Source organism: Pelophylax lessonae (assembly GCF_965119305.1).
Source record: "Pelophylax lessonae genome assembly, chromosome: 1".
Classification (NCBI taxonomy): Eukaryota; Metazoa; Chordata; class Amphibia; order Anura; family Ranidae; genus Pelophylax; species Pelophylax lessonae.
In genome coordinates, this window is record NC_138768.1 from 231,801,712 (window position 1) to 231,824,893 (window position 23,182).

General features: G+C 48.3%; 1 protein-coding gene across 1 annotated transcript in view; it reads left to right on the top strand.

Moving 5' to 3' along the window:
• The window catches only part of EIF2B1 (eukaryotic translation initiation factor 2B subunit alpha), a 47,262-nt gene that overhangs the window by 14,414 nt on the left and 9,666 nt on the right, over positions 1-23,182 (top strand). Inside the window, exons 5-7 of the mRNA XM_082251536.1 lie at positions 1,463-1,575; positions 2,125-2,193; positions 2,277-2,352. Coding sequence (XP_082107662.1) covers positions 1,463-1,575; positions 2,125-2,193; positions 2,277-2,352 — 258 coding nt within the window. The remainder of the gene's footprint in view (positions 1-1,462; positions 1,576-2,124; positions 2,194-2,276; positions 2,353-23,182) is intronic.

Consider the following 23,182-nt stretch of genomic DNA (forward strand, 5'->3'; position numbering starts at 1 on the left):
CATTTCCCAGGCACACTCAGTTATAGTCCTTGATATGTTGGGTATCTATTTATTCAGCGCAACCTCATCTTTCATATTTTACTAAACAATTGAGTAATGTATTGCATTTTTGTGGCCAAAAATTTACTAAAGTGTATTTTTTTCTCAAATCTTGTGTTTCACGAACCATTGTGCTACAATCGTAAAACATAAAATTGACCACTCCTTTTATTCCCTAGAGCAGGGATCCTCAAACTGCAGCCCTCCAGCTGTTGCGGAACTACACATCCCTTGAGGCATTGTAAAACTCTGACATTCACAGACATGACTAGGCATGATGGAATTGTAGTTCCTGAACAACTGGAGGGCCAAAGTTTGAAGACCCCCTGCCCTAGAGTATCTGCTTTCAGAAAATCTATAATGGTTTTAACTAATCTTTAGACCTTAAATTATTTTTTTTAAAGTGCAAAAAGGAGGAGGGATAGAGTGTGGTTGGAATGGAAGAGGTGGATAAGAAAGGACAGGAAGGTAATCAAAGTGGAGCAAAAGGTTAATAAGCAGTAAAGGTTTGGTTCTAGAAGGGAAGTAAAGGGCTAACTGGATATGTATCCTGTTTGGTCTGTTTTCCCTTATGTGTCATGTTTGTGTGTGAATGTGCTAGGGGGAGGCTATATAAGATACTTTTTTAATGTGAATGGAAATAAAAAATTCAAAACGTCAAGAAAAAAAAAAAAAAAAAATTCAGGCCTAAAATGACTTTTTAGACGTGCAAAAACAGCTCTGGCAGTGAAAGGGTTAAAGGAAAGGTGTAATTTTTACAGGCCACAAATTAGGCTCTAATGATAGCAAGTGATGTACAATCATCGGGAAGGGGGTGGGGATATATCATCACAAAGTTTGTACCAAAGACTCCACTGGCAGTTGAAATCACACCCTCCCAATACCTGCAAAGCTTGGGACAGCACCACAAATGAAGAATCAGAGTGACATTCTGAAAGTGTACCTAAATGGTTTTGTTGCCACGCATGCGAGTAACCAAATAAGCCTTAGGGCCCAATCACACTTGTGCGACTTGTCATGCGACCTTGACATGAAGTCTCATCCCATTGTTTGCAATTGCACCTGTTCAGATTGGTGCTCAGTGATTTTGAAAAGGTGCCTACACTACTTTGGTGAGGTTTTACTTTTATTTTTTTCTGTTTTGATGCGACTTTGGTCCAGGGAATGGGAGGTCGGGTCAAAGTTGCACCAAAAGTCCCATCAAAGTCGGACTGGAAATCGTGTGCGTTGTGAAAGGAGTCTTATGATTCTTTTGTTTGTGTTAAACACCTGGTCAGCAACAGGCTTGCACTGTGATGAGGTAACAAGTTGTTTTGGTGCTCTGCCTCTACAAAAATTCACAGATTTATATTTGGCTACTGTTGACAGGTGACACTAGAATTTCCAGAATATATATATAATTTTAATGTTGTTCCTTTCCTAGAAAATTCTGACCCATGCGTACTCCAGGGTGGTCCTGAAGGTTTTGGAAGAAGCTGCTGCTGCCAACAAACGCTTCAGTGTTTATGTCACAGAATCACAGCCAGACCATTCAGGGTAATTTTATGCTTTATTTCTAACTTATGCAATGAACCTTGATGACAGATTAGAAAACATTTTGCCCAGATTTACATCTATGTGTTGAGATAACATGATGTAAATGGTGCGTTTCCACAATTCACGTTGACACATGGATCTATGAACCTTGCACTGCCATAGATTTTGATTGGCACATCGATGCACATAGACAGAGTGATCACTGTGGATTTCGGTTAGCACAACACTAACTTCTTTTCTCCACACAAGACAATATGTCAATAGCAGCTGCATTCTTATGTATCGATGAACAGACAGCAAGCACTAGGCTGCATATTCTCTTTTAATATTCTACTACAGTGAATCTCAGAAACCCTTCTAGGGCTTGGGGAAAATCCCAGGGGCAATAAAGCAAGAACCTAACTTGTTTGATGCTTCTCTATTGTCAGAAGAAACATGCGTTCTATAGCTCTGTAACAAGGCTCCATATTTCTACATTCAGCTGTCTACCCCTGGAATCTTACGTCCGTTTTATTAAAATTTTTGGTAATCAAAGTTTTCCTCTTGCAGAAGAATGATGGCAGATGCTCTGCATAATATTAATGTCCCAGTCACAGTGATTCTGGATGCTGCAGTTGGGTAAGTTTGTGACAGATCATAGATATAAATCTTTACAAATTGACACTCCTGAATTGAGCACTTACATATTATGTTTTTGCCAGTTACATCATGGAAAAGGTAGACCTGGTGATTGTAGGAGCTGAAGGAGTCGTGGAGAGTGGAGGAATTATTAATAAGGTAAGAAGATTTAATCTAGATTTGTCACACATTTCACATTTATGAAGTGTTAACTTTAAAGGGTTCTCCCTGGGGAAAGAAAATAGCAAATAAAAGAAAAAATTATATAGTGTATACAATTGCGGCACAAGTCATATTGTAATTTAATGATATTAAAAATTAAATTTCCTTTCCAATCTGCAACCGCTGTAATTTTCTGAAAATGCAATATGGCTACCTGAAGGTGTCCTGTGCACAAAATGTGTACAGGACACCCCCCCCCCCCCCAGAAACATCATTTCTCTTACGTCCTCCGACAGTCGCCGCCATCTTCATATTCGTCACAATGGGGTATTAGACTTTGCTCCGTAGGAGTAGCTAGGCAACAGAATATGTCAATATTAAAGCTTTTAACATATCCCCACCCCAGGGGGTGGTCCCCTCAGTCTATACCCTCCTGCTTCCTGTTTCCTGCTTCAGTTTCAATGTCTAGCTTGTCAGGAGTAGCTGGATGTCTCTATGCTGGGGCATTTTGTCTCAGCCTTCTCTCTTTTTTGATTTTATTTGAGTTTTTTTCTCTCTTTCTTTATTTAGCTGTTATTTTTACCAGCAATAGTTAGATCTTCGGATGAAGAGGATAAGTCTCGGGCTGACTCCCCTGGGCGCAGGTTGTGGGTCAGTGGCTTCTCAGCCCGCCATCGAGCGCTCAGTCAGGTACCGCTCCTGAGTTTTCTGAACGACCCATCCCTGTTCCGTGCAGGGATGCTAGGGTGAGGTGGCTACCTCACTGGACGCTGTGCGGTTTCTCAACCCACCTTCTGCTGCGTCCTGGATGCGACTCTCCCTGTCTCATGTACAGCGGCTTGTTCGCCTGTGCGGGTCCCCCACGCCATGTAAGAGGTAAGTGTATTCATGTGGGGACCTGTCTGTCTGGGGGGTGTCAGTCTGGGACTGTGTTACCTTGCCCTGTGTTCACACTATTGATGTTTCCCTATCTCTCACACTGCATGCTGTGGGCTGCAAGGAGGGGGGCTGTGCTGCACTTCTGTGTCAGTCTGAGTGTGTGAACGGCTGTGTGCTGTGGAACTTGATGCTATCATGTTTGGGGCACATTACAGCGCCGCTGCGGCGGTCCACCATGTTCTTTATAACTATGTGGTGTATTTTTATTCCACCTTCATGAGGTGGGGGAGCGGCGGTTTCGGCGCCAAACGGCGCCATTTTGGCTGTACTCGCTCCGGCCGCATGGTACACATGCATGGCGGCCATTTTCTTGTAGCCTCCCATAGGCTTTAATGGAGCGCCCTGAATATCAGCAATTCCTTTTCTACAGGAGCACCGATCTGGCCAGCAGCAGCAGCGGTCTCTCCAGGTTTTTTCCCTCTATTCTCTGTATCCTTGCCTGAGTATAACTTCTCCCTGTGGGGGTCCCTGGTGTGGGTGTGCTTGTGTGGCGGTGAGCTACGTTCGCAGCGCCTTATTTAAAGGGGCGGTCACCCATTTTATTTTACTCATTTTGGGGCATGGATTCTCAGGAAAGCAAATTTCCTGTCACATTGGTGGGAAGCCAGGGGACTGCGGTTTTCCCCCTCGGGGGGGGGATTTGGCTGCGATTGTGGCTAGCCTTGCGACTCAGGTGCAATTGCTGATGGCTGCTCAATCCTCAAAAAGGCCCAGAGTTTTCAATTTCCTCTGATTCAGAGGGTGTTGGTGATGGGGCTGCTGTTGCTGGGGTCTCCTTGTCGGGGTCCCGTTCCTCCCTGGACCTTGTAGGGTCAGAAATGGAGGCTGAGGTTGAGGGGGTTGATATTTCTCCCCCTGGCTCGTCTGAAGAGCTTGCACTCATGGATGAATTGGTTGCTTCTATCAAGCAAACACTGCGTTTACAGGGTGAACCTTGTCCTCCTGCTGCCTTGGCGGCTTATGGGACGCAGGAAAGACGCAAAACATCGCAGGTATTTCCCTGCACTGATGATTTTCAATGCGCTGTAAAGGAACATTGGCGTAATATACGCAAGCCTTTTGCTATACCAAGTAGGTTTAAGCTGCGCTATCCTTTTACGCCCGCTACTGATGGGCTTTGGTGTGTCCCACCTCCGGTGGATCACGCGATAGCGGTTCTGAATAAGCCCACTGCGATTCCTGCTGAGGATATCCCGGTGTTCCGGGATGCCACGGACAAACGGACGGAGTCCCTTGCCCGTCATGCCTATTCTATTATGGGTTCTATGCTGAAAGCTTTATTTGCTTCACTTATGGCGGCCCAGGCTGTCGCGAGCTGGACGCAGGTGCTTAATCGCGTCCTGGTGGCTGATTCTGCCCTCCAGGCGACTTTGGATATGGTGGATCAAATCCACCAGGGTGTCATGTATTTGTGTGATGCGGACCTGGATATGGTTCCGTTGGCTGCAAGTGTACATGGTGTGGCGGTATTGTCTCGCCGTGTTGGTCGGTGGACCAATCTTCGCGTAAGACCTTGGCTAATCTGCCCTATGATGGTTCTCGCCTTTTTTGGTGAGTCCCTAGATACGTTAATTAGGGGATCACGGGTGGTAAGAGCACGCTCTTACCCTAATCCCACAAGGCTAAGACGGCTCCTGGTAAGAATCCGTGGACTGGTAAGCAAAAGTCCGGCCAGTCCGGTTCAGCGGCCCACAACAGTCCGGCCTGAAGGGGCGCCCTCACCCGACTCTGGGGTGGGGGGACGCTTGCTCGGTTTCCTTCAGCCATGGCTGTCCCGGGTTCGGGACAGGTGGGTTCAGGAAATCGTTCGATCTGGCTACGAGATCGAGTTTCTCTATAGGCCGGAGCGCAGATTTTTTCCCTCAAATCTTTTTTTTAAATTCAATGTTTATTGGGAGAGGAAAAGGCATACATTGGAGTCAAGATCAACAATACAGGATCATATACATAGTTCTAGACACAACTCAGATCCAGAATGAGTGCTAGCAAACACATAATATACAACGTCAGAACAGGAGAGCAGTGGAAGAAGACATCACATCAAGGTGCCACGGAAGGCCAGGCCCCCAGAGAGGCCCCCCCACCGGCATCTCCTATATGGCCGGGATACGGAGGCGAGGAGGAACCACCCCAGCGGGCCCAACCCCCCCGCAGTCTATCAGGGAGGACCCAGGTATGAGTGCCCGTAAGAAGAGACCGATAAATAAAAGAAAAAGTGTAGCAAATCCTATGCTCCCGCCTCTCCCATTTCTTTTTACTGAGAAGGTGGGACAAACCCACAGGGTGAGAGGGAAGAAGGCAGTGACAGTAGAGGGGAGTAGTAGAAATAAAAAGGGGGGGAAAAGGAAGGGGGGGGGGACTGGGGGGAGGGAAGGATAAGGAGAGAGATGACCACCCAGTCCGCAGATATCAAGCTAGACCACCAAGTCCTTGTATTCTGCGGAAAAGCTGAATTCATGCCAGTAGTACCATCTTTTGAGGAACTTCTCCCTCGTGCCTCGTTCGGTAGCCACAAGATCTTCCATCTCATTGATACTGGCCACTTTCCGCAGCCACATAGCCACCGTGGGAGGCTGCGACTGCTTCCAGAGAAGAGGGATACAACTTTTAGCCGCCGTAAAGAGGAACGGCAAGATGGAGTTCCTGTAGGATGCTCGTGGGAAACTGTTGTGGTGAAGGAGGATGAGAGCAGGGTCTAAAGTAAGAGCATGGTCTGTGAACTTTTGGGCAATGCGCAAGACCTCCGCCCAAAAGGGCTGTAAACGGTTGCAGGACCAGAAAATGTGGAGAAGAGAGCCCACCTCCTCCCCACATCTCCAGCAGAGATCAGAACAAGAAGGGAATATTCTGTGTAACCTGGCCGGGGTGTAATACCACCTGGTCAACAATTTGTAGCCCGCTTCCTGATATTTGGAACAGGTGGACGTCTTATACGTAAAAAAGAAAATACGATCCACCTGGTGGTCGGAGAAGGAAAGGCCCAGGTCTCGCTCCCAGCGGGTGAGAAACAGGGGTCGGGCGGAGGGCTCAGGCCCCGTCAGAAGGCGATAGATCAAAGAGACGGTATGTCGCAATGGAGAGTCTGATGCACACAGTTCCTCGAAAGGCAGCAGGCGCCTGTCAAAGGAGGACGCAGGTGGGAGGGACTGTAAAAAGTGCGCCAGCTGCACTTTCTGCCAGAAAGACAGAGCGGCAAAAGACCTACTGGAAAATAGAGTCTGTCGCGGGACCCACCTCCCCTGGACGATGGAAGTGTCTGGCCTGATGGAATCCGCTAGACTTCAAGAGGCAGAAACCGTGATCTGTCTGGCCAGGGGAGAAGTTCTGGTTATCGAGCACCGGGAACAGAGGGGAAGGGAGCGAAGAAATCAAGCCCTCTCCGCAGATCTTATGACCAATTCTCAAGGTGGCCCCCACAGTCGGGTGATCCAACACATGTTTCGGTAGGTCCGATGCGCCCCACAAGAGGGATTCCGGAGGGGGATCCCCAGGACTCCGTTCAATCCTAATCCATTGTTTCAGGTGGCCATGAACGTGCCAGTCGACAATTCTGGTGAGGTGGCAGGCAGCGTAGTACACTGTCGCATCCGGGAAGGCCATGCCTCCACAGAGCTTGGGCATACAGAGAACCTGCAGTGCAAGGCGGGGAGGCACCCTCACCCAAAGGAACTTACGGAAGGTTTCGTTTATTTTGCGTAGGAAGGCTGGAGGGACAGCAACGGGGAGGGCTTGCAACACATAGAGCAGACGTGGCATGAAATTCATTTTGATAATGTTACACCTCCCAAACCACGAGAACATCCCCTTCTGCCACCCCTCCAGGTCCCTCCGTATACGGGAGAGGAGGGAAGTTGCAGTCAAAAATGCGGTCCGGACAGTTGGGGAGGAAGATCCCGAGATATTTTATATGGGAGGAGCTCCATTTAAATGGGAAGTCCATCCTAAGAAGGTTCGATAAGGTCGGAGGCATCGCCACTGACAGGGCCTCCGACTTCTGATGATTAATCTTATAAGACGATAGAGCTTCGTAGGTACGGAACTCCCTCATAAGATTGGGCAAGGATAGAAGAGGGTTAGTAAGGAAAAAGAGGAGATCATCGGCGTACGCCGCCACCTTTGGGGCAAGTAGTGGGGAGATGTCCAATCCAGTCACGTCAGCATTGGCCCTGATTGAACGCAAAAAGGGCTCTAGTGTCAATACAAAAATCAGGGGCGACAGGGGGCAGCCCTGCCGGGTCCCATTAGTGATCATAAACGGGCTGGAAAGCAGGCCGTTGATCTTAACACAAGCCGAGGGGCGGGAGTAGATCGCACGTATCCAGGACAACATACGCTGACCCAGTCCTATGTGCTCCATGGTTCCCATAAGGAAATCCCAGTTCACCCGGTCAAACGCCTTTTCGGCGTCCGTCGACAGAAGCAGCGTAGGGGTCTTTCGCACACACGCCAGATGTAACAAATCCAGGGCCTTCGTAGTGTTATCCCTGGCCTCCCTGGTCGGCACAAATCCCACCAAGTCGTCATGGATCAACTGCGGGAGCAGGGGGGCCAGGCGAGAGGCCAAAATTTTGGTAAACAGTTTTTGATCCACATTGAGGAGGGAGATGGGTCTATAGCTCTGGCAGAGGAGGGGATTTTTCCCTCAAATCTTCTACTGTCCCCGGAGCGTTTGCGGGATCTGCATCTAGCGGTGCAGGACCTGAGGGCTTAGGGAGTGGTGGTCCCGGTGCCTCATCCGGACAGGTTTCGGGGGTTCTATTCCAATCTGTTCACCGTGCCCGGGAAGGAGGGCAAGGTACGTCCGATTCTGGACTTAAAGGCGCTTAACCGCTTGTGCGGGTGCGCAAGTTCCGCATGGAATCTCTGCGGTCGGTGGTGGCTGCCCTGGGGCCGGGGGAGTTCATGGCTTCCATCGACTTGAAGGATGCGTATCTTCACATCCCGAATTTCGAGGGTCACCAGAGGTACCTTCGATTCGCCATAGCGGAGGATCACTACCAATTTGTGGCGTTGCCCTTTGGTCTCGCCTCGGCTCCACGGGTGTTCAACAAGGTGCGGGCACCGGTTTTGGCTTTGTTGAGAGCCCAGGGCGTCTCTGCCCTAGGGTATCTGGACGATATTCTGGTTCGGTCTGCGACCAGCCAGGGTCTGGAGAAGGCTCTGTCCGTTACGATGCAGTCTCTGCAGGAGTTTGGTTGGACGATAACTTTTCCAAAGTCAGCACTGTGCCCATCGGTTCGTCTCCCTTACCTGGGAATGGTTCTGGACTCTGTCCAGGCGAAGGTCTTCCTACCGGACGACAAACTCAGGACTCTTCAGGAAGGAAGTCAGGTCCCTCAGGGACGCTCCGTCCTCGTCCACTCGGACGTGCATGAGATGTCTGGGATTGATGGTCTCGGCTTTCGAGGCGATTCCCTTCGCCCAGTTTCACACGCGGGGTCTCCAAGCGGAGATCCTGTCCAGGTGGTACGGGTGACCGCGATCTCTGGATCCGGATTTCGTTGGGCCATCGCACCAGAAGGGTTCTTCTGTGGTGGCTCCTGTCCCCGCCGGTGTCAGGGGGCAAGTCTTTTCGTCCTCTCTCATGGACGGTGGTCACCACGGATGCCAGCCTGTCGGGCTGGGGTGGTGTTCTGGGCGTTCTGTCCGCCCAGGGAACTTGGTCGGAGGGGGAATCCTCCCTTCCGGTCAGCATTCTGGAATTGCGTACGATGATTCTCTGCCTTCAACGTTGGCCGGACAGGCTGCAGGGCTGTCCGGTTCGGGTGCAGACGGACATTGCCACGGCGGTGGCTTACGTCATTCGCCAAGGGGACACCAAGAGGGCCCGGGTGACTCGGGAAGTGGCCGACATTCTGTCTTGGGCCGAGACGCATGTCCCGGCGATATCGGCGGTTCACATTCCAGGGGTTGGAGAACTGGCGGGCGGATTATCTGATGCCGCCAGTCCCTGGACCAGGGGGAATGGCCCCTCCGTCCGGGTGTTCTCCAGATGTTGTGCGCGACGTGGGGTCTTCCGGAGGTGGACCTGTTCGCGTCTCGTCTGTACAGCAAGGTGTACAGGTTCGTGGCAAGGCCACGCGATCCTCGGGCAGACGCGTCAGACGCGTTGGTAGCTCCGTGGCATCAGTACCGACTGATGTATGCGTTTTCACCGTTTCAATTGCTGCCCAGGTTCCTTCGCAGGTTGGTCTCGGAACCAAAACACGGTGATTCTTGTGACACCGGACTGGCCTCGCCGGTCCTGGTACGCAGACCTCGTGCATTTGGCGGTCGACGCCCCGTGGCGTCTGCCTCTTCGGGAAGATCTCCGGTCTCAAGGGCTGATATTTCGGCCTGCCTTGCAGTCGCTGGCTTTGCCGGCCTGGCTGTTGAAACCGAGGCCCTGAGGGATAGGGGTCTCTCCCCTGAGGTCATTCACACTTTGATCGACGCGAGGAATTTTTTCCTCGGGGTAGGTCTTTTACCGTATTTCGGAGGCCTATTTTGCCTGGTGTGAGTTCAGGGGGTCTTCACCTCGCCCGTGGTCGGTGTCTGGGGTGTTGTCCTTCCTTCGAAAGGGTGTTGACAGCGTTTGGCGCTGGCTATGATCAAGGGTCAGGTGTCTGCGATGGCCGTTCTTTTTTCAACGTCCTATGGCATCTATCTCCTTGATTGGCACTTTTGTTCGGGGGCATCTGGTCCCTCCTAGGAGGGTGCCTCTGCCTCCTTGGGACTGGACTCTTGTTCTGTCCGTGTTACAACATGGTTCTTTTTTGAACGGATCGGGTAGATCTCGTTGTCTATGTTGTCCTAGAAGGTCACCTTTTTTGGTGGCGATCAATTCGGCTCGCAGAGTGTCGGAGCTGGCAGCCTGTCCTGCCATTGTCCGTATCTGGTCAATCACTTGGTTAAGGTGGTCTTGTGACCTAACCCTTCTTTTTTTCCGAAGAGGGTTTCGGAATTTCACCTCAATGAGGACATTGTCTTGCCTTCACCTTGCGCGAAGTCTAAACATTCGGAGGAGGTGGTGTTGCACTCCTTGGATGCGGTTCATGGCGATTAGGGTTTACCTAAAATCGTCTGAATCTTTTCACAAGTCGGATTCTTTGTTTGTCCTTCCGGGGGTCCTCGGAAGGGCGTGGCGGCGTCGGCTTCTGCCGTCGCCAATTGGTTCAGACAGGCCGTTGAACAGGCCTATGCTTTGCGGGGAAAAGTTTCCCTTATGCCTGTGAGGGCGCACTCTCTGAGTACGTCTTGGGCCTGTCGTCATGGGGCTTCTGTGGCCCAGGTGTGTAGGGCGGCGACTTGGTTGACCGTGCACACCTTCACTCTGTTCCACAGAGTGGATGTTCAAGCATCGGCAGATGCTTCCTTTGGCCGCAAGGTTCTTAGTGCGGCGGTCCCTTAGGGTCCCTGGTTTGGTCCTTTGGGCTGTTTGGGATTTCTTTGTATCCCTGGGTTATTTGTTTTTTTTTCCTGGGTTATTGCTCCCGTTGAGTAAATTTTTTCTCGTGTTGCCCAGCTGGTTTCCTTCCTTTGGTAAGGTTACTTTCTTGATGTGGAGACTGCGTTGCCTTTAGGCGCGGCTGCGTTTCCCACCCCTCATGTTTGCACTGCTTTGGGACGTCCCCATTGTGACGAATATGAAGATGGCGGCGACTGTCGGAGGACGTAAGAGAAAACGGAATTTTTGTAAAATCTTACCTGTAAAATTCCTTTCTCTGAGTCCTCCGACAGTCGCCGCCCCCGCCCCTCTTTTGGGGTTTAGGTACTCTACTGCTATTCCACTGAAACTGAAGCAGGAAACAGGAAGCAGGAGGGTATAGACTGAGGGGACCACCCCCTGGGGTGGGGATATGTTAAAAGCTTTAATATTGACATATTCTGTTGCCTAGCTACTCCTACGGAGCAAAGTCTAATACCCCATTGTGACGAATATGAAGATGGCGGCGACTGTCGGAGGACTCAGAGAAAGGAATTTTACAGGTAAGATTTTACAAAAATTCCGTTTTCCTGCTAGTGTGATTTGGCATTTCCCAAAAATCTAAGATGCAAGTCAGATTTCAAAAATTTCATTTTTGGTGAGAAACTCCCAATAGGGAATGCAGGCCCAGCAGCTTTCCTCATTAGGGCCCTGCAGCTGGTGCAGCTGATTGAGAATTATGGAACCACTCCCATTAGATTCACGTTCCTACATGGACACTGAGAAACACACAGGCATATCTGCAGATTAACAAAAGGTAGTAATCTGCAGCAAAGTTTGTTAAAATCCTTGCAAAGTACATGAATCACCCAAGAGGGAATGTTTTTCTCTTTTTTTTTTTTTTCCTCAACAAACTGGAGTTACGCTTTAGAGCAGAACTAAACGCTCTTAATCAATATTGACTATTTTTAATCCTGCTAGCATTAATAAATAGATAGGAAGGTATATTATATGTAACCTTCTTTTTTTTTTTTTTTTTTTATAGAGCAAAGAATGTTAAAACCCTTGTCAGATTTTTTGGCCATCTCTGTCTTATTGCAGAGATTTCTCTTAACTTCCTGTCCTATAGACAGGAAGTGAGAGGAAATCCCTGCAAATTATCCACTTCCATACCGAGCCTATTCTGGCACTCCTCACCTACATGTAAAAATCATAATTTTTTTGCTAGAAAATTACTCGGAACCCCTAAACATTTATATATGTTTTTATCAGAGACCCTAGGGAATAAAATGGCGGTTGTTGCAACGTTTTATTTCGCACTGTATTTGCAGTTTTTTTTTTTTTTTGGTTCATGAATTAAAAAAAAAATCAAAACACTAAAGTTGGGGGCGTGGCCTGGCGCAGCATGTGAGAGGACGTGTGTGAGAGGAGCTCCGCCGGACCGATATCCTTCACCGCTAATCCTGCAGCCCTTCGGGCACGATAATCCTTCCTTCACCTCCCGCACACCCGCGGCACTGACCTCCGCATGTCTCCGCCGAAGAAAGGCTCTGAAGCTGCGGCAAAACTGGCTGCATTCCGGAGGCTGGAGAAGGAGGCCCCGATCCAAGATGGCGCCGGCCCGTCGCTCGTGGTGGAGGAGCCTGAGAGCCCTGCTACATCCAAGGTTTTGGAAGCGATTGCCACTTGCCAGACCATGCTGACAACTAAAATCGAGGAGGTGAAGGTAGATATATCTTTGATGCGCCAGGATATGCAGAAGCTAAGGGACAGAGTTGGTGAGGCTGAACACAGAATTAGTGAGGTGGAAGACTCCCTCCCCCCATTGCAAAGCTCCTCAGACAGGCTGCAGCAACAAGTACACCTTATCCTCCAAAAACAAGATGACATGGAGAATAGGCTGCGCCGCTGTAACCTGCGGTTCATTGGCCTCCCGGAGGGCTCTGAAGGTGCTGACCCCTCATCATATTTGGAACAATTGCTCACTCAGACTTATGGCAGAGAATCCTTTTCACCCACTTTTGTTGTGGAACGTGCACATCGCCTCTCAGGGCGCCCCCCCCCCTCAGGGTGCACCCCCCCGCACGTTCATCGCTAAATTCCTGAACTATCGGGACCGAGATGCCATATTGCGCCTGGCCAGGGTTAAGGGGAACATTCCCTTTGGAAATCACAAAATAGCGATTTTCCCTGACTTTTCTGCTGAGGTCCAGAGGCGCCGCAAGAGCTTTTTGGAGGTCAAACGCAGACTGCGTATCAAGAATATCAAATACTCCATGTTGTATCCGGCCCGTCTTAGAGTGGAGGGCGAGGACCGAGCCCACTTCTTTGAGGATCCAGAAGCCGCCATCTCCTGGCTAGAAGGACTGGAAGCTAGAGCCTGACCACCTTGCCCTGGCGACTTCATGATACTTTCTCCCTGATGGCCTATACCTTAAGCTGCTGCAAGGGTGGGGGGGGTTTTGTAGATCCTGTGGAACTCAAGACTTTGCATCCCCCTTCCCCCCCCCCCCCTCCCCCCTCATTTTCCTGCACTATTGCTCCTGTGTTTGACCGGCGGAGCGCCCTAGCTCCACAGATGGAACTGCTTTCTCTGTTCTCTTCCTATGGACTTCCACCTGCCCATAGGCTTTGCTACCCAGCGATACACCTGTTGGTTTTCGCCCCCTACACCCGCTAAGGCGTGTGTTTGTGCCCAACTCCCCTGTTGCCCCCTGCGACTTCTGCTGGACCTGGGCCCCCGGGCCCCCTTGCTTATTCTAATTGTATTTTGCTGTATTTTTGCTGAATACCCTGGGGGTCCCTGGCCTCCTGATCTTGCTCTTTCCCAGTCGCATGTGGGCCTGTTCTGGTTGAGGCACTTGTTTGGGAACATGCCCGCACAAGTTGGGGTTGGTGCAGGGCAGGGAGGGGGGATTGGGGTGTTACCATTGTTTATGGTTTATATTTGGTACAATCTCTATACTGTTTCTGTTTTATGCACATTGACCTCAAGTAATAATTATTTGCTCTTTTGCTGCCGTTTATCACCACTGGTATATGACCGTGGACTTGTTGGTCCCGTGGCCTTGCTGCCTGAGATCCTGGGAGCCTCCGCTCCGCGCTCCGTATTACCCCTGCCATGGCCGCATTGAAATTGTTGACGTGGAATGTCAGGGGTATGCGCGATAAGATTAAACGAACGGCTGTCTTTAATGTCCTACGCCGTGTACGGGCTGATATTATAGTTCTGGTGGAGACACATTTGGAGGGCCGTGTACAACAGTCCCTCAAACGACCCTGGGTTGGTTGGGTGCAGCACTCTGCTTATAGCTCACACTCCAGGGGTGTGGCGCTACTGGTGGCCAAATCGGTACATTTCCAGCTCCTAGGATCTCAGGTCGACCCAATGGGTAGATATGTTTTTCTCAAAACGTCAGTCTATGGGGAATTGATGCTACTGATGGCTTTCTATGTGCCCCCCCCTTACTCTGCTGTGATTATTATGGAGGGACTGGCGTTTATGGCACAGAGCCCAGGGGCCCCGGTGATCTGGCTGGGTGACTTTAACAATGTGATGGACTCGGGTCTGGATAGGTCCGGTGGCGCCTCCCAGGCGCCGCCGGGGTCGTCCCCGACCAGGTTCTCCCGATTGTTGGAGAGCTTTGGTTTGGCCGACTCTTGGCGCAGCAAATACCCCGCTCAGCGTGCGTACTCCTGTTTTTCGGCTGCACACCATTCTATGTCACGCATTGATCTGATATTGCTGTCTCGAACCCTGCTCCCCAGGTTACTGACGGCAGGCTTCGCCCCACGGACTCTGTCTGATCACTGCCCTTATTGGATACTGTTGTCCTTGCCCTGCAATAGACCTCCCCCGGCCTGGCGCCTGAATCCCGCCTGGCTCCCCTTGGTGTCTGATGGGAACGACATCGAGGGGACCTGGACACAATTCTTCTCTGACAATGAGGGCACTGCCTCCCCGGCTGCGGTGTGGGAGGCGTTTAAACTGTTCGCCAGATCCACTATGATTTCCAAAATCAAGGCTGTTAGAGCGCGGGTTGCTGAGGAGATCTCCAGGGCAACGACAAATCTAATTGAAGCTGAACAGGCCTTTATGGGGGACCCGACTCCGGCACATGAATCTCAGTATAAATTGACCTCTAAAGTCCTTTCCCAACTTGACTATGAGAGGGCGAAATCTAAGATGTTTTTTCAGAAGCAGAATCTGTTTGCACATGGTGAGCGGGCGGGGAAACTCCTCGCATACTTAGTTCATTGTGAGGATAGGCCCCCGGTAGTTATTACTTTGAAGGATGACCTGGGTAATGAGATCGCTGATCCTGCTGCGGTGACACAGTGTTTCCGCTCATTTTTTAGTACTCTTTACACCTCTAGGGCTCCCGCTGACATGCATGACTTTTTGGACTCTATTGACTTTCCCACTTTGACACCCGACCAGTTGGCGACCCTCGAGGCACCCATCTCTGTGGAAGAGATTGCAGCAGCCGTGTCCAAGTTCCCTAGATCTAAGGCCCCCGGCCTAGACGGCCTCCCGATTGAATTTTTCTCCCAATATTCGGAACTCCTTTCTCCTAAATTATTGGCTTTGTTTCAATCTCTATTCAAAGATGCAACCCTACCCCCTTCTATGCGGGAGGCGCTAATTGTGCTCATTCCCAAGCCGGGCAAGGATGTACACGCCCCAGAGTCTTACCGTCCCATCTCTTTGCTCCCAGTAGACACTAAAATCCTTGCGAAAATTTTATCCCTCCGCCTTAACAAGGTGATCCTTTCACTCATACACTCGGACCAGGCCGGGTTCATGCCTGGGAGGAACACCTCATTTAACCTTCGCCGGTTATTCATGAATCTCCAGGCACAGCACGACGGAATGGGTGGCAGGGTGGTGGTCTCATTGGACACGGCTAAAGCATTTGACTCGGTAGAGTGGCCGTTTCTGTGGACCTGTCTGGACCGATACGGCTTTGGACCTAATTTTATTAAGTGGGTCAAACTTCTATATAGCGCCCCGGTAGCTAGGGTCCTGGCAAATGGCTGGCAGTCGACCGCCTTCCCTTTATCCCGTGGCACTCGACAGGGGTGCCCCCTCTCCCCCCTGCTGTATGCCCTGGCCGCGGAACCTCTGGCGATGGCCATTAGAGCACATCCCGGGATTCGAGGCCTACGTAAGGGACCGCTGGAGGAGAAGATCAGCATGTATGCAGATGACACTTTGTTATATTTGAAAGACTCTCGAGAATCCCTACTCACGGCCCTTTCTTTAATTGAACGATATGGACGTTTCTCCGGTTTTCAGATAAACTGGGATAAGTCACAAATTCTCCCGCTTGACGAGAGCCCGCAGGCAATTGCCCCCGCAAACCCGGCCCTACAATGTGTATCCCGCATTAAATACTTAGGGATTCAAGTGACAGCTAACTCAGCAGATTATGTCCCGGATAACGTTCAACCCCTGTTCCCTCTGCTTAAGGCTAAAATTCAAGTATGGTCCAAATTACCTCTGGGAGTGATGGGTAGAGTCAATTTAATTAAAATGATTCTCCTTCCCAAAATACTTTATGTTGTATGGCACTCTCCTATTTACCTGCCACTCAAGCTGTTTAAGCAGATGGAATCACTCCTCAAGACCTTTGTTTGGGGTGCTAACCGGCACAAGATCTCCTGGCGCAAACTCAAGAATCCTACAAATCTAGGGGGATTGGCCCTGCCGGATTTTAATCTGTACTATCTGGCAGCTCAGTTGTCCCAGTTCTTTCACATAGATAAAACGGATAGAGAACGCTTTTTGACCCTGCTCTGCCCTGGGTGGGCTCATCCCCTCGGGGACCCCCTCCTAGTTATCCTTAGGGGTGTCAGGGGCTCGCCGGAGCCCTTGTGCCCCAGATCTCTTCTATACCACTATTGTCGGATCTGGGAGGTGGTAGCGTCCAGGCTTCGGTGCCCTCCATTTCACACATTCACCCCTCTGTGGCATAATAGCGCATTACGCGAGTTCCTTTCCATCCCTGACCTGTCGATATGGAGCGGGAGGGGTATTCTTCTCCTTAGCCATATCTCCACGACCACTGGTCTGCGGTCTTACGAGGCCTTGCAGGATCAGTTTGCGATCCAGGGCCCCATGCACTACAGATACTTACAGCTCTCCCATGCCTATAGATCTCAATTCCCTGACGGCCCTCCTGAGCTAGAATCGGTTACCACCCTTGAGATTGTTAAAAGTACAGAACCCAGTCACCTTATTTCCATGTTCTACTCTGAACTTCACACACCTTCCTCGACCACTTTGGCTTTTGCACTTAAGACCCGCTGGGAGCGCAGTGTGGGGGCCATGGAGGATGAGGAATGGGAGGATGCCCTGGAGACGTGCCGCAGAGTGTCGCCAAAACTGTCGGATCGCCTAACTCAGACCTTTATAATACACCAGGCTTATCTCACCCCACTTAGACTGTCCAAATATCACCCAGACTTGGTCCCTTCTTGTCCTATGTGTGGAGACCCAGACGCCTCCTTCTTTCATCTCTTGTGGAGCTGTCCCCAATTACAGACTCTATGGCAACACGTAGTCACATTCCTGCATGACAAGATGGGGTCTCCTCTGCAACTCTCCCCTAAGGAGTGTCTCCTGGGGGTTTACCCAGATGGAGAGATGCCCAAATCCACTGTCATATTTCTTCAGGAAACTTTGTTTATAGTACGTAAACTGATAGCCAGGAGGTGGATGAGACCTACTCCTCCTACTCTAGGTTTGTGGATTAAGGAAGTTAATAGTGTCATCCCATTTCATAAACTTTTATATAAACATAGGGGGTGCCCTCGGAAGTTCAACAAGATTTGGGACAAATGGGTGCAATGCCCTGATACGGCTCAGTAATGCAGTGGGTAACTACTTTACGTTGACCGCCCCTGGTACACCAATATTTTCTGTTCGAGTGTTGGATCGACGGAGAGCCACTGACTACTGCTTTGTTTTCACTATGTCTGTTCTGTTTCTCGGTGATGATCATTTTGTATATTTGTATTTCTGTACCCCAATGTGTTATGAACCTGATTGCAGTTTCAATGCACGGTTTATTTTTGTATTGTACCAAAAATTTCAATAAACCTCACTGTTTTAAAAAAAAAAAAAACACTAAAGTTAGCCCAATTTTTTTGTTTAATGTGAAAGATAATATTATGCTGAGTAAATAGATTCCCAACCAGTCACGCTTTAAAATTGCGCACACTTGTGAAATGGCGGCAATCTTCAGTACCTAAATATCTCCATAGGGGACATTTTAAAATTTTTTACAGGTTACCAGTTTAGAGTTGCAGACAAGGTCTTGGGGTAGAATTGTTGCTCTCACTCTGACGTACGTGGCGATAACTCACATGTGTGGTTTGAACGCCCTTTACAGATGTGGGTGTGACACATATTATTTATTTTATTTTTTATTTTTACACTTTCCCTTTTTACATTTTTTTTTGTTGGGTCACTTTTATTCATATTCCAAGGAATGTAAACATCCCTTGTAATAAGAATAGAGCATGACAGGTCCTCTTTAAGCTGGAAAACGATATCGGTCTTTCCAGCTGAGTCCACAGCAGTATTCACAACTGCCAGGCTGTACATGATGTAATCATGTCACGCCCGGGCCTCCAAGAGTCATAGAGGCTGCAGGGACCATCTATTCCTCGGTATTCTCTTTGGTGAACTTCTTTCGCTGGCGGATTCCTTCTCCGGCTCACTGATCGCACAGTCGAGCCAGTAGAAGCACCGGAGGGGGGGGGGTGACATCCCCTCCCAATGCCTGTAAAAACGATCAAGCGGCTGAACTGCCGCTATGATTGTTCTTACAGTGCACGGAATCGCTGGCTGCAAAAGATGATATCTGAATGATGCCTGTAGCTGCAGGCATCATTCAGATATCTCTACTCAAAGTCCAGGATGTCGTATGGCGTCCTTGGGCAAGAAGTGGTGAAGGGAATTCCTTGGGGAACCCCAGATCACCGGAACTAGAGTCCCTATTGGAAGATTTCCCCTATTACTTTTCTTGGGAAAATCCAAAATTTGGGTTTTTCTTTCCCTTTCAATGAAAATGGTAAACAGGCCAAATAGAGAGGGTGAATATGCTTAACAGGGGCACGGACAGCAATAAAAACCGACAAGCATTTTAATCCCTCTACTATAACCAAAACTAAAAAAATTGTTTTGCCTTTAGCTATAATTTAAGTTGCTTCATGGTTTCTGGCCTAGACAAAAATAAAGTCATATGTCCCAGGACTCTTCTTGGCATTTTTTTTTTTATTTTCTCTTTAACCTGGGGCAGGGGCTTTCTCAGCTAAGCACATCAGCCTGCATGCTTGGCTTAAAGCGGTAGTATACTAATTTTAGGTAGTTTTCACAATATAAATCATATCTGTCCATATGACATCTCTAACCTTTTCTTTTGCCTGTCACTTCTGGCATCCTCTTGATATTTAGATCGTTCTTGTCATTGACGTCACCCGCGCATGCTCTGTTTACCCTGATTTTCCGGCAAGCTAATGATGCTGCCGGAATAATGCAGGGTCTATGCCGGGGCTGCGCATGTGCTGGATGTCAGCCCCGTGCTCACGCGAGACTCCGACCGTCCCCATGCAGAAAATTCTCCACTACCCCATGTGACTTGCTACGTCACAGGGGAGTGCTAGTGGAGAGAGAAGAAGATGCGTGGAGGCACTGCAGAGCGACAGTTAATGAACCCAAAACGAGGCTTGGTTTCGGCGGCTAGTTCGCATGCGCGGGATTTCCGAACACTACACCTAATGTGGGGGAAATACTGCAAAGCTCAGGAGATGGAAACCACAGCAAGGATGGCGGCTTTGAACAGGAGAAAATACAGACCCGAACTGAACAAATTACTAATGTAAGGAACATTTGTAATATATTATTTACATGCTATTTGAGTTCAAATGACATGTTACTGGCTTAGATTTGATTTGGAGATATCGAAGTGCTGAGTATACTACCGCTTTAAGGGAAGACAGATTCCAGGAAGTAAATGCTGTTTGAATCATCTGCACTTACTCAAGTTGGCCACAGAGAATAATGCCACAGGGTGTTCTTCAAAGTGATTTCTCAACAAAATAAAGCATGGACACATGGATGGACGAGGGAGTTTGCTTTGAATATTACCATAAATTAAAGTAGCATTTTTGGTTTGTGGTGTTCAGATACAGTTTAGTTTTCGCTTTAATGCTATTTAGCGCTATCCAAGAAAACACTGAAGCTCCATCAGACAGAATTTGCAGTAGCTTTAACTCTCTCTGATTATTCTTTTTGGCCATTTTGTAGTTAGCCACAGAGGTTTTTTTTTTTTTTTTTTTCTTTAGCTGGCTGCAATATTTTTGTATGCAGCTACAAACTGCTAGTGTGCCATAGTCCTCTGCAGTGTAACTGCTGACGCTGGTGACCCTGCAACATGCTTCAAAAAGTCAGCAACTGAACTACAACTTCATGGAATCCCTCTTACACAGATCTTTTAATTGACCAATTTTATTCCTCTCAAACAACAAAAATGCTAAAATAAATGATTCTGTAACTCCTACAAAATTGCTCTTAGAGATGTAAAATGCCTGGAAATTTTGAAACCATGAAAAAAGAAAAAAAATTCTTCCCCCCCCCCCCTTTTTTTTTTTTTGATAAAAAAATAGGACATTTGCAGGAAAAAATTGAGAAAAAGCGTGGACTAGTTTTACAAATTTGAAGTTATTTGGTAACACTGGGAACATAAAAAGCAGCAAGTAGGCAAGTGTTTATTCAGTAAATAAACTAAACATGATTTTTGAAAATTTATTTTTTTTATTACAAATGGAATAAGAAGGACTGTACAATATCTCACAAAAGTAAGTACACCCCTCACATTTTAGTAAATAGTTTATTATATATTTTCATGACAACACTGAAGAAATGACACTTTGCTATAATGTGAAGTAGTGAGTGTACAGCTTGTATAACAGTGTATATTTGCTGTCCCCTCAAAATAACTCAACACACAGCCATTAATGCCTAAACCACTGGCAACAAAAGTGAGTACACCCCTAGGTACAAAGAAGTCCAAATTGGACCCAAATTGTCAATATTTTGTGTGGCCACCATTATTTTCCAGCACGGCCTTAACCCTCTTGGGCATGGAGTTCACCAGAGCATCACAGGTTGCCACTGGAGTCCTCATCTACTCCTCAATGACAACATCACGGAGTTGGTGGATGTTGGAGACCTTGCAATCCTCCACCTTCCAGTTTGAAAATGCCCCACAGATGCTCAATAGGGTTTAGGTCTGGAGACATGCTTGGCCAGTCCACCACCCTTACCCTCACCTGCATTAGCAAGGCAGTGGTCATCTTGGAGTTGCATTTGGGGTCATTCTCCTGTTGGAATACTGCCCTGCGGCTTAGTCTCCGAAGGGAGGGGGATCATGCTCTGCTTCAGTATGTCACAGTACATGTTGGCATTCATGGTTCCCTCAATGAACTGTAGCTCCCCAGTACCGGCAGCACCTATGCAGCCCCAGATCATGACAATCCCACCACCATGCTTGACTGTAGGCAAGACACACACTTCTTTGTACTCCTCACCTGGTTACCGCCACACTCACTTGACACCATCTGAACCAAATAAGTTTAGCTAAGTCTTTCAGACCACAGGACATTGTTCAAGTAATCCATGTCCTTAGTCTGCTTGTCTTGAGCAAACTGTTTGCGGGTTTTCTTGTGCATCATATTTAGAAGAGGCTTCTAAATCCCTTCTGGGACGACAAGCAGACCAATTCAATGCAGTGTGCGGCATATGGTCTGAGCACTGACAGGCTGACCCCCCCCCCTTCAACCTCTGCAGCAATGCTGGCATCTCTCATACGTCTATTTCCCAAAGACAACCTCTGGATATGACGCTGAGCACGTGCACATCTTTGGTCGACCATGGCGAGGCTTGTTCTGAGTAGAACCTGTCCTGTTAAACCACTGTATGGTCTTGGCCATCATGCTGCATCAGTTTTAGGGTTTTGTCAAACTTCTTACCGCCTAGGCCATCTTTATGTAGAGCAACAATTCTTTTTTAGATCCTCCGAGAGTTCTTTGCCATGAGGTGCCATGTTGAACTTCCAGTGACCAGTATGAGAGAGTGAGAGCGATAACACCAAATTTAACACACCTGCTCCCCATTCACACCTGATACCTTGTAACACTAAAAAGTCATCGGGGAGGGAAAATGGCTAATTAGGCCTAATTTGGACATTTTCACTTAGGCGTGTGCTCACTTTTGTTGCCAGCAGTTTAGACATTAATGGCTGTGTGTTGAGTTATTTTGAGGGGACAGCACATTCACACTACCGCGACCAGAAAGTCGCCCCATGAAGGAGCGACTTTTTCCCGCGACTTTAGCGTGACTTTGAAGAGACTTAAATGATAGGCGACTTTGTCTGTGGGGAATGCCTGGGTAATCGTTTTCCTCTTCGTGGAAAGTCTGATCACAGTCGCTTGAAAATAGATAAGGATCCGACTTAGAGGCGACTCCCATTGAAGTCTATGTGCACAAGTCGGATAGAGGTCGCCTTTAAGTAGTACAGGAAGCTTTTCTGAAGTCGGAGCGACTTCAGTAGTGCATATTAAGACGGCTCTCATTCATTTTTACATTGAATTTGTAATGACAAGCGACTTGGGGCGACTTGAGGTCGCACAAGTGACAAGTCGCGTCCCAAGTCGGAGTAGTGTCAACCGGGTCTTATACAAGCTGTGTACACTCACTACTTTACATTGTAGCAATGTGTTATTTCTCCCGTGTTGTCACATGAAAAGATATAATATATTTACAAAAATGTAAGGTGTGTTCTCACTTTTGTGAGATACTGTATATGTTAACATTTCAACTATACATGGAAACGGGTAACAACCTCCCTTTTCTTTCATAATTAAAATCTTCCTGTCAATATGCATTTTCAGTTAATGAAAATGCTGATCCAAAAGCATATATTGATCTTACAAGAGCTTGATCAATGTTCTCCTGATTTTCAGGTGTAATTTTTTCTATAAATGAAGGGATTGTGTATTTTTGTGTGGCAGTGATTTGTAACACTTCCTAACTTGTGGTTGCTGCTGGTGAAGAAACACTTTGTGATGATCCAGCAGCAGCAAAAAGAGTGTTTCTGGAATGAGAACTCTGGAGGGAAAGGCTACTTGCACTTTTTATGGTCCTCGTTATTTCAGTAAAGCATTTGGTAATGTGTTTAGGGCACCAATGGTATGCAATGATGTGTTTTGTCATCCTTGTAGCATTGTGAAAAGAATTTTTTTTCTCACAATATTTGAAATTTGTAGCTTTGCCCCCAGCAGAAATTGCACTGTGGAAATGTTTGAAAACTCTAGATGTTGGTCTCACCATTTTACTTAGAGGAAGAAAAGAAAAAAACAGTTTACTGACCAGACTGTGGGTAAACTTTATGCTGTGATGGTGGAGAACATCAT